The sequence below is a fragment of the Amblyomma mixtum genome, chromosome 3 (assembly GCF_055824585.1).
Source record: "Amblyomma mixtum isolate Tamu chromosome 3, ASM5582458v1, whole genome shotgun sequence".
NCBI classification, from domain to species: domain Eukaryota; kingdom Metazoa; phylum Arthropoda; class Arachnida; order Ixodida; family Ixodidae; genus Amblyomma; species Amblyomma mixtum.
In genome coordinates this window covers 206,295,029-206,307,044 of record NC_143014.1, presented here as the reverse complement: position 1 = coordinate 206,307,044, position 12,016 = coordinate 206,295,029, and the positions used below count along the sequence as shown (strand labels likewise).

The following is a 12,016-nucleotide window of genomic DNA, read 5'->3' as shown; positions in this document are numbered from 1 at the left end:
TCACACTTGGAGCTGGGGACTTGAAAATTTAGATAAACATTATATAAATTATCCTTAGGAAGTCGGAACATGACTCAGACATCATCATGACGTGAATATAAAGTAAATTAATTGCGCTGACCAAAAAATCGAGGTAATTAGATCTTAATCAAACCTGTGATCCTTGGGTCGCGTGTCAGACACTCTACCCATAGGCCATCGAAGCACGGTCGAAAAGACTTGGTTAAAGGGAGGTCTTGCCCGACAGTGTCTCCGAAGCGATATGCAAAGAGGACCCCAGGTTGCTGAACGGGCACATTAACGATAACGCGTCATATCCTTTAAGCCCCCGTTTTTTTTTTCATAAATTTTGCACCCATCGTTCCGTACCACGCCTTTCCTACGTATTTACTTTCTTTTTCGTTCTCCTGTTGCTCGCAGTCAAGTTGTGGGACCACGGACGTGCTGGTCTCCATTGTCGTGGGCTTCTTGACCGGACTACGGGTAAGCGCCGGCACCACGTCGGAACACGTTGTACCGGTTGCATGGTCGCTTTCCTTCCGACATTTTAGTTTTACGCGGCGCTAGCTTTGCTTGTAGGATTCGCAGGCAGCTGAAAATCAGAGCGGTAGCTCATGCACGCACCATTGTTCGGCACCGAATGCGTTCGAAGAGGTTTTCGTTTTCGAAACTCTTGCTGGACACTGTTACTGTGTCTACGTATTTGGGTATGGTCGCGAACTGCACCTGACGATACCGCCACTTAAATGCCGTGGCACGGTGTGTCTTATTATAAAGAAAACTAGGTCAAGAGAGTACGAAATTTCTCGTGGTGTCATTATGTGATGGGTATAGGAAGAAAACATATGAAACGTGACTTGACGATCACGTCATTTCAACCCACGACGGCCCTTTTATCGGCCATACCATACGCGTTTTTTCTGCGTGCAGCGAATTCTGAAACTTTTTTGTATTCATTTCTTTGTTGCAGATATACAGCGTAGCCTGCGTCATATCATTTTACAAGAAAGCCAAGAACGGCGGCTTGAGCGCCTTTCGCAAAGGTAAGAGTGCGAAGTGTATAAGCGTTTACGACGATTTCTCCTCGCATTTTACTGTGCAAATAGGTGCGGGACTGACTGGCACTAAAATGATCGCTCACTGCTACTGTTAAATAGGCTATGGCTACCCGATTAGCGCGGTCAATAAGCTAAGCGTATCTGATGGTTTCCTTGTCCGTGAGCTTTGAGCCATGTGGCAGCTTTCAGCGGACAGGTCTCACATGGCTCAGAACAGCACACTTGCTGTACACCTGCCTAGCGCCCCCGAGCAGACACGGACGACACAGTAACTAGCCAGCAAGCAAAAGAGCGTCGAAGGTATCGGTTACTACACGCGAATACGACGCAGTTTACCTCGGAGGAAGTCTCCTTTGGGGATATTGCTGTAACATGAATGGACAGCGAGAGAAATTGGTCGTTCTGTGCGGTTCCTTACTGCAGGTTCTGCCGTAGCTTCAAATTCGGACCCACAGAGATGAAGTATTAAACTCTTAACGAGAGCTTTTCGAACGTTTCTTGGGAGGTCCTTTTTTATTGCCAATTCTCTTCCTGAAACCATGCGTCCCACTGGACACCAGAGTTAGCATGATTTGATCGGTAGCTGCAATTTCAAAGCTCTTCGCCTGCCAAAACAGTTCACGGCTGGCCGGCAGCCGTAGCGGGCCAGTAACTGTAGACAAATTTACGATGGCCAAGGTGGTGACCAGTGACGAGCCGGTCTAGGACAGTCTAGACATTTAAATGACCAGCGTTCCCGCTTCTCCAATACGGCACGCCTGTGCGATTTTGGTGACACTGGCATTAATTTCGAAGCATGCTTTATATTGCGGCAAAAATGCACATCCAGCCTCTCTACATGGTGGCAATCTGAAAGAATCGCCAAGTGTTTACAGCAGGACAGATTATACATTTGTTCGCATGCACAAACTTGAACGCATTGGCCTTGCCTCTGCCTTATGTAATGCCTTCGGGTCCTTACGGGTCCTTCAATAAACAAGTCAGTTGAATTAAACAGGCCGGGATGGAAGCTTCAGTTCGCTGATCCCTTGTTAAAGCTTTGGTGAGTGTAGTGAAGTTTTTCTCCTCCCTCTCTTTCAGTTTCGTGCTGCGGAAAATTTCATCTTTGTTCCCTACTGCCAAATATGGTGTAGCTGATGTAGCTTTGATGTCCAGGACGGACGGCGCCGTCCGTATGCCTCAGTGAGCGTAAACACGGTGGAACTGTGAAGCCGGCTAGAAGAAAGCGCTAATGATTGAGTGAAAACGCTCGAGGCCACCGCCGATGTTGTGTTTTATTAATCGCTAATCTCGCTACATTTCCTCAGAACTGTCCAACAACGCGGACTACTTTTCCGAAAGGTTGGAGCGTCTCAAGGACGTGGAAGACTACGTGCCGAAGCCGATGATAGCTCCCATGTGAGTGATGCAATGTTTTGTTCTTTTTTTTCTCAGATAATAAAGTTGTCTTTGAATGATTTAGCAGAAACAGTTGAATGCTCACAGAATAACAGCTCGGTGTTTCAAGTACTTATGATGTATGTTTTCGCCCAGGTGCAACCCTGTACCGTCTGTGCCTGGAGTAAAGTAACGGGGTTTGTAGCGGAACGCTTAAGGCACCCCTTAGGCTGTAAATTTACGTAAGATAAGGAGAAGCGCTATTCTCACATTTTGAGGCCTTTTGGTGTTGAAAGATGCTGTATGGGCTCCACTATGAAGCTTAGATGGAAACCCAGTTATTTGGTTACTATTGGCAAAGACAGTACGTGACAAGAACGGGAGAATGGACCCGTGTATTGCTGAAATTTCTTCGTTAACTTGTTGGCGTGAACACGCGAACTCCAGTACAACTCCTGCTCGGTATCTCTGAGCGCTAATTAGCTATCAAACGGCAGAAGTCGCTGCGTCCTCTAGCTTACTTCAGTCATGGACGTGGTGGCCTGAAAAAGTTTGCACCTTGCTGTAGCACACGAGGGATGAAGCCAGGATAACAAAAGAAAAAGAAAAATTGGGACCCAACACATTGCTCAGATGCTCAGACACAGAGCTAGCAGTTTTGTTAACGCTGAGAATACCAAGGGCTCTGTGGATTTGAAATTAAGATTGGCAACAACCGATTTTAAAGCGCAGCTGCAATAGCCACTTCATAATTAAGAGAGAAGATAAAAACATGGCTATACGAAAAGGCTGAAAGCAGGTAAAATGCCCTTTTTTGGATCACTCAGGCGTCTAACTAGCAGTCCAGAAACTTGTCTCGCAGCCTGTTGGTTTGAAAGAGTCATCACTGGCCAGGTTTTACGGTTTTCACGTGTTTCTTTTAGATTAAAAAGTGATCACTCATATGAATTGCCACGATGAGGTAAGCATAATGGAAATATTCATTAGTTTAAAAATGTCGTGGGTGAATTAATATGCTTTAAGGGCCGATCAAGTGCAGCTCACATGGTTAAATTAGGCATCGTGAAGGCCTCGTCTAACTTCAGACACTAAAGTATATCACTCAGTAAAACGAACCGCACACATATGTAATAAAAAATTTGTCCACGGCCTGCAAGGATGTCTTCAATGTAATACAATTTTGCATATACTTTTTACCTCTTACGAAGCATGCCCGTTCTCAAAATACCTGATCGTACCCGTCATACTACCTAGTATGTGGCGGCTTACAACTAGTCTTGTACACTTTAGTGGAATTAAGTAACAGGTTATAATTACAATTACTCCACCTGAAATGTAACTGATTACAGCAGTCAATAACAGCCCCAGAAAAGTAACTGACCATTTACAGAAAATTAATCGATTACTGTTGCGTATTTACCTTCCAAGTTTTATTGCCATAACACAAATGTGCTCAGACTACAATGAAGTACTGCAACTTAATTCCTTGGAATTTTATTACGCGTTGCTAATTTTTACAGAGCAGTTGTTTTTCGAAGTTGTCGTCGCTAACTTTCCCACGTTTCCTAGCAAAGAGATCAGCAGATACACTGAATACTCTCTCAGTGTATGCGCTGCAGGGAAGGGCGGTATTGTAAAGTATGAACACCTTGCCAACCCACTACAGGGAGTGACCTGCTCATGAGGGGCTGCGCTAGCGTGCCGGGTTTATTTCTTGCACATTTTCTTTCTGTTCGCTTAACTGACACTGCCGCCACTGACGCTGCAGGGTACTCCACGCTGCCGTGATGCTGCCTGACAACGTCACTTTGCCACTGTGCTTGTCTGGGATTTGTTGATTGTGGTAGGCTTCTAGCGCGTGCTTCGCGTGTTTTAATGCTGTGGGCTGGGGCCAAGGTGCTTCGAACTTGTGAAGGAGCTTGCAATTTTTTAGAAATAGTTGCACATTTCTTGCTGCTTAGTTCCGGTATACAAGCCGAATGCCCGTACACGAGTTCCTTGTTATTGTCGGGCTCAGCCAGCGGGTTAGTAGGATATCTACAGAAGCAGACAGTCAGCCAATAACTGAAACATCCATGAGGCACAAAGCTGGCATGAGGGTCGCTGACAATGGCAGGATTTGAAGGCGCAGGCTACTTTCCCGAGTCGTGCACCCAGTAAAGCCAAGCACCAGACCAGGTCATGGCTTGTACACATCTGAAGAACCTGGTGGATACCAGGGTCACTGTAGTTCAGAAGTATATAGTGACTAGAGGATCCGCCTCACATTCGGGAGAGGCTGGGGTGGGTCACCAGTGCCGCCGGGTACCCACCGGGTGCAAGGTTTCCTCCGCCATGGTGCTTGACTCTTCTTGGTTGAAATGCTTGAAAAAGCGCTTTATTCAAACCCACACTCAGTGGCAAAATGTAATAATGTTGCCTCCCTCCATGGAACGTAGGCACGACCGTGAGTAACCCATGCATTATTAGTTTTAAAATGTATTCTCGTTCCGCGTATGTATGGGTACTAGCGACAAGAACCGTTTTATGCCCTGAGGCAATCTACATCGCATTTTAAAAAAAGACAGTAGGTGCACCGCGGAAGCGGATTAGAACTTTTGTCCTTGCAACTTAATGTCGCAGGTCAAGTTCACTCTGTCCGTAGACATAAGCTTCATTGGCGGGCGGCCAGTTCCGTGCTCCTGATTTCTTCATAGCATTGTTAGGCGCTTCTACAATAGAATCTTAAAGGAGCAGTGTCGAACTTCAATCTAGTTGGCTGTAACCGCTAGAAAAAAAGAGCGCTAGAGAGGCAAAGACAAGAAGACACGTACACATTGTCGTGCCTGCGTCTCTTCTTCCTCGTCTCTGCTGCGCTGATATTTTTTCCAGGATAGAAGCCCACGTGGTCCACAAACTTTTCCTTCTTATAACACAAAACACTCTTGCAGTAGAGCTGGTTTCAACAGAATCCTTGCTTTACTCTCCTTCTTGGGTGCCCGCCTACGCTCTCTGTGTGCAGTCCGGTGCAGTGGGTGGTAAGTTGCGGTGCTATCTGCAAGGACGGAGATTGCCTCAGAGCGTTCACGTGGTACCTCTCGGGGTGAGAACTGTCGTAGACAACGACGGTGGCCCAGCTGTGGTCGAGACACGATCGCACGCGACGCTTCTTTGCAGCCGGTTCGTTCTCGCTCTGTCACGAAGGGAACATTCCCGCTAGCACCAGTGTTTGCCGACAGGTTGAGGTTCTCAAAGCTGCGCCGTTGGTTACTAGCTTTTGAAGAAAAAAGAACTGATTTCCAGTGATCAGTGACAGAAACAAGTAATTTAATTTCCCGAACGTTAACATTTGACGAAAAATAATCGATTAATTACAGAATTACGAGAAAATGTAATTGATTACAGGCAGTAATTTACTTGCAACGCGTCGCGTGCAACTCTGCTTACAACACAGATTGCCGAAGGATAGCTTGCGACTGCTTTCGACCATTTCTGATCTAAAAACAAAGGCCTCTGAAGCGATAAGTAGTCGTAGTGGCTTGAAATACGTGTGACGAAAACTATCGTCTTGCACGCCATCAGGTCATATCAGTTAGCTACTTTGGATAGTGCTGTTTATATTTTACAATACGAGATTCCTGGTGACCGGAATTCTTTTGCGAAATTACCCAAAAGCTCTCAGTTTTCAGCTTCAGAAATGGTATCAGCGCTTAGAGACAACGCATCGCCATGTTCACTTAAAAGGTTTTGAAAGCGCGCCATGCCTTTCCGTGACCACTGCTTTCTTCGTGGCTGTAAATTCGGCATTTCCTACTTCCTGAGATGAATTTTCTAAATACGCGTCAGTTGAGATACGTGTTGAATCGCTCAAGAAAATAGTTTCTTTCCTTGTGGACGAGGCCTTTAGCACGAGCTAGAAAGGTTTCTAGTAAGCCGCCGAAGGTTCCTTATGAGCTCCGTTTTTGTGTGAACGCTTGTGAAAAGGAGTGAAAGAAAATCCGGCTCTGTACAAAGGCCCGCTGACGTTGTAGTTCTACTTGGCACTCAGACAATTACTCAGTACGGAACCACATTTCCCCAACTACCTTCGAGCTATAGGCGGATATGCTACAAACGATGTGTAGAGTGGAATATGCTAAGGTGGCTTTATAAATAATAGCTGCCTTGGTCCTGACGTATATGGGTGTGCTAATCAAGGTTTCTTACAATCAGAGCAGCTGAAGTTGAAGCCATCCGTCAGATATCAAGGCAGGCTGTTCCAGTGAGCCTTAAAAGCCATACTCTATCAAGCCACGCTCTTCCAGTGTGGCTCAAAAACCATACTTACGCAACCTGAGAGGAATGCTGCTTGGGTCATTGAGTAAGTGAGCGGCATTTTGTTGCACATACCCATGTCCTGGTTTTGAAGATGAGGTGCCTCGGTTGCAGATCAGCTGTGCGTGTTACGCACGATTGTCATAGTGTCTGTTTTCCCTCATCGCAGGCAAAACGGCCGCCACAAGTCCTCCTTCTACGTTAGCAGCCGTCCCGCGGGCGGAGGCGGCTCGGAGCGAGGCGGCATCCTGGGGGCCGGCGTGGGCGGCGCGCGCCTAACGTGCGTCACGCCGACCGCGTCCACGGTGTGCGGCGGCGAGGAGAACCCCGAAGTGAAGATCCAGGCGGCCGATATGCCGCAGGAGATGCAGCGTGCCGCCGTCGAGTCGGCGAGCCAGGCGGTAAAGCTGTACTCGACCGAGAAGCACGTGGCCGAGAGCATCAAGCAGGACTTCGACCAGATGTTCCAGCCCACGTGGCACTGCGTGGTGGGGCGCAACTGGGGAAGCTGCGTCACCCACTCCAAGCAGTGCTACGTGCGCATGGCCTACCGGGACATGACCATCCTCCTCTATCGCTCCATCTGAGCCGAGGGGCACAGTTTTGGGGAAAGAACTCTGCGGCCAGGTTCACCGCGCAGCAAAGGGTTGATACGTGCGCGTGCTGGGATGATCGCTGTGAACGGCACCGCGGGGCACTCGGTACTGTACGCGCTGCTACAAGAGGTCCTAAGAGCACCCTTTCGGCGTGAAAGTGAGAAAGTTTTCCGAGTTTCTGCACAGAGCCGGTCGCTGACCTGACCGCTACTGTACCTTGCTACCTGTAGCGCTGTACAGCACCTGCTTCGAGTAGTACAACCGTCGCCGCGCTTGGGTGGACTGCGCAGCATGTGGGCTCTGGAGTGCGTTGGCGATAGTCACCACTTTCTGCATGGTTTCCATTCTGCAGCATAATGAATAAGCCAGCTTCTATGCCGCAGCGCGTACTGAGTGCAGAGAACCTCCTAGAGCACACATCCATCTCTAAATGTCGCCCTCACTCCAGAGCACGCCGGCAACGCGCTTTGCTCAAGTGTGGCGGAGTCTGTGCGGCATGCTTCGAAGCTCTTCTCGTCCCCCGAGGTTTGGGTCGTCTTGGATGTTGGGGCTGGAGGTAAAGCTTCTCGAGGCCATTTGCCCAGCGGTGCCGACGAATGCCCGCAACTAGGCCTGCGCTGGCCAGTGTGGCTGTTATGCTCAGCAGCGTGGAACTAGAACGGAGATTAAGTTGAGCATCGCTCCAAGACATTCCAAGCATTGCAAGAAGGTCTGCTGCCTTTGTGTGCGCGAGAATTTTATCTCGTATAGCGTGGTTCGAGGCCGTCGCATATGCACCGCAGTATCCGTGTAACTGATGGACGTACACATGCGAAAATGATTCGCGCCTCGTACGAAGCGCAACAGTTGTGTGGTGGGCACTTGCATCACTTGGTAGCAAATCTGACGGTGCGATTTCCCAGCTGGCGCTTGCAAATTGGCCCCTTGCGGGATCGACTCTGAGTGGCATTCACAGAATTTCAGCTGCTGTGGCTGAATAACTAGGTTTCTATGCCCAGTGTAGCATACTGTTAGTCACTTGTTTGTCGATGAAACCTCGCTGTTTATAAACAGTGCGGTGGAATATATATGGCTGTCGTTCTTTTTTTGTGTGTATAAAGCGCTTTTGCCCGAGTCGATGTCCTGCTAGGTCTTTACATGGAAGACTGCAAAACATATTTCTGGTTTACAAGCACAAACTGCAAAAACAGTTTCCAACCACTCTTGACTGCATTATGAATATGGCCTGGGAGAGGCTTTGAATGTGGCGGTACGACGTCTTTCGAGTGAGCATTTAGTCACTTCTGACTCAGTGACTGTCTGGCGGCTGTAAAATCTGGCAGAACAGCTTTATGTGGTAGGCCTACATATCTGACAGAACAGCTTTACATGGTAGGCCTACATATCTGGCCTCATCTTATTTCCATGCACCGAGTCAGTAGGGGTCGAATCTGGGCGTTTATGCTTAACGCTGGCACATGCTCACGTAACCGAAAAGTTACTATATTTTCTGACTACCGTTTTATTTCTGCTGAGTAATATAATTCTCCCGCAGTAAATCAGTCAAGCGGGAGAGGTCCTTTTTTACCTCACTCTAAATTCTGACTATTGATCAATGCGTTTCTTGACGTGTCTGTCTTTCACGCTGCCATCAAGATTAAGGGCACTGAACTATAGTGTAAAAAAATGATCTTAAATCTTGAAGTGAGCTGTCTCGGGATTACTGAGGAGAGATTCAACTGCGCCACCGAACAGTACCAGAATAACTGTTCATTCAGTGGTGTCAGAAGCATCAATAGACTGAACTTGAATAAAAACCCGTTAAGGGCAGGACTGCATGTCGTCCTAGAAAAGAACTACAGTCATATATTCTGTTTGTCGTAGGTATTTGCGTACTGTCGACTGATTTCGTTTTGTCTTGACCGCATGCGTGCCTGGGTGTTGTGCGCACAACGACCTTTTCTTACATAAAGAGCTTAGTGCACTTTTCACGGGTTGAGTGCTGCGCGTGAGTGCGTCGTTGTTGGCCTGGTTTTCTCTGGAGCATCATTATGTGCAGTGCTCCTCAAGTGCTTATAATTTCCCCAGCTACCGACTTCCCCTTCTATTCAGGAACGGGGACAAGCGCAATGCTGCAAACTATGGCCTGGAATGTTGAGTCGGTCGTGGTCTACAGTCGAACGATGTCCATTTTGAACAGAGATATGCATGAATTGCAGCTGAAATTCGGCTTTATCTTCGTAGCGTCAAAGAGAAGCCATCGCGAAATCAAAGGCAAATAAGCCTTCGTGAGGTGCATACTGCATGCTTAGCCTAGATATTTTTATTGCGACTCACTAGTACAGACAGACATTTTACACTAGAGTTTTTGACGTAATAACGTATTTATTGTCTCAGATACACGCGTCGGCTAGTACTTATAATAATATTGTGTGTTGAAGCTTAATCTTTCTGTTGTTAAAGCATGACGTGCAAGAGAAAGTCCTGTCAAATGATGTCTTTAATTTCTTGTAGAACGTACAAAGGACCGAGAGGACGTTTTCAATTAATGTTATTTTAATTTGTTGCTAAGTGCCAGTGGAACCGTTAACGACTTTCAGCTAAACTGCCAATATAGTGTAGTTGTGTTCGTTATAATGTTATGATAGTTTTGTACAATATCCATGACCCCTTCGGACGTACACTATCCGGCGGTAATGTGTCACAAGCTACTTTGTCACGTGTCATTTATCTTGAAACTTGAGGTCTGAGAGCCTGGTTCGAAAACAGCGAACCGGTGGTTTCCAACACAAGTCTATTTCCATCAGTGCGCGTAACCTCGCAAGGAAACAGGTGTACTCACGCTAACGTTTCTACGCAAGGAGTTTCTTTGGGACAACGAAAAAGAAAAGAGAAGCTATTTCATGGGGCTACAATTCTCGCGGGATTTTATTTTCATGCTGGATGGCATGGAACTCTCTTGGAAAGAGCGGGTCAGTGTGCATGTGAGCGCGTTGTGTGTTTACTCTTAAGGAATTTTTGTGCGCATCAAAATTATTTATTTTAGACTGACTTTCGCTTTGTACAAGCGTGTTTTATAAAGTAACCTTGTGTGTTGTCATTTCTTAATCTACAGTAATAAACTTTTTTTTTTCACGCCATGTTTTGCTGCACTTCCTCCATTTAGCCCGTGCCAACTGACCCGTGTAGCGTGCCGTTTCTCAAGAGGCAAGGACGCCTGCCCTGGTCATGGTGGCGTGCTCTTAGACTCCATGCTATACTGCATGCTATACCAACGTCGTGCTTACAAACGCAAGGGGCGGTCGCGGATGCCGGAGCCTGCAGGGAGTGAAAAGTAGGGTTAGCGCCCATAGGAATACATTGAAGCAAAAGTTTTCAAAGCAGTTTGCTGATTTCACAGCGCACCTTTGATGTTGTCCCTTCGTGAAGAATAGCGAAGGTTATCCAACAACGGAATTGAAAAGTATTGACCGTGGTTTCGAAGGAGATGTATATTTAAAACACCGCGTTAAGTGCGCATGGGGTCCCGGTTGGTTAGTGGTGCGGGGCAGGAACGCTACCCACAGAAGCATACTGTAAGCATGGGCGTCCGGAGGGGGGGGGGCAAGGGGGGGCGGTTGCACCCCCCTGGAAAATCACTCACTCGAACCGTGAGTGATGGCCGCACACCAGGGGCGGTGGTGCGCTCAGTCAAAAGGGTAAAAGCAGCCCCGCATGGTCACATCTGCGAAATGCCGCGTCCGGGCGTGCGTCGTTCCGCCGTTTTCAAACCACGCCATCGTTAGCTCTACTGAAGGGCGACCTGTTCCAGACATACAGCGGCACCGGCGAGCATGCGTTTCGAGCCGCCTTGAGATGGGTGTCTGTTTCTTTGATCTCTAGAGAGATAGCGACACGGAGGCAGACAGTGCACGGGGCATCTTGTTTTAGCCTATGTCGTTACGCCGGTCACCGATGAATTCTTAAGGAGGGAAGGACAAATCAGCCGTGTCCACCCCCGCTTTGTCGGGCTGCTCAGGGGCAAGCGGGCGATGAGTTGGCGCCGCCGCCGCTCGCTGTCTCCTCCGATCCACGTGTAGCGCAGTTCGGTAGAAGCGCCGCTTTCAGAATCTCCGGCAAAGGGGATTAGCTGCTTTTGTTCACGGCGACGCAGTCTCCCGAGGCGCCCCCACACCAGCGTTCTTTGCGTCTTCTGTGAAAACCAGCGCCTTTGGTCAACGCAGCCCGATGGCGCCTGCCTGGCTCGCCTGTCACCTCTGGCTGGGCCTCAAATCACAACAGCGCCCATGTACTGTGCGTGTCAGTGCATGGTAAAGAGACCCAGGTGGTCGACATTACCCGGAACTCTGTACTACTCCATCCCTCATAGCCTGAGTCGTTTTGGGGCTCTGAACCCCATAAAAACACAAAAACAAATTTTCCGACCGGAGTGGCGAGTGTCCCTTCCCCTCGGAAGTTGCGCGGCGTTCCTTTCACCCCCAAAGTGCGCATTCGGGGATACTGCGGCAAGTAAGCCCTCGCACGTGTGCGCGCCTCTGTGTTTGTGCTTGGGTGTTTTTAGTGGCCGGTTGTCAGCGAAGCTGAGAACAACCAAGACAGCGGACGAGAAAACGACGAGCGGCGAGCAGTGTGTGTGGGGTTGCTTGACTGTGCGGATGCGCAAGCAAGATGGAGCGAGGTGTATGAAGCTGCGAGCGTGCATTTATCTTGTAA

General features: G+C 48.3%; 1 protein-coding gene across 3 annotated transcripts in view; it reads left to right on the top strand.

Moving 5' to 3' along the window:
• LOC149353418 (uncharacterized) overlaps positions 1 to 10,435 on the top strand; it is an 84,746-nt gene extending 74,311 nt beyond the window's left edge. For all 3 annotated transcript variants that reach the window (XM_089582544.1, XM_089582545.1, XM_089582543.1), the window contains exons 6-9: positions 421 to 483; positions 971 to 1,043; positions 2,366 to 2,456; positions 6,898 to 10,435. In XM_089582544.1, coding sequence (XP_089438670.1) covers positions 421 to 483; positions 971 to 1,043; positions 2,366 to 2,456; positions 6,898 to 7,315 — 645 coding nt within the window. In that variant the 3' untranslated portion in view covers positions 7,316 to 10,435. The remainder of the gene's footprint in view (positions 1 to 420; positions 484 to 970; positions 1,044 to 2,365; positions 2,457 to 6,897) is intronic.
• Positions 10,436 to 12,016: the final 1,581 nt, after the last annotated feature.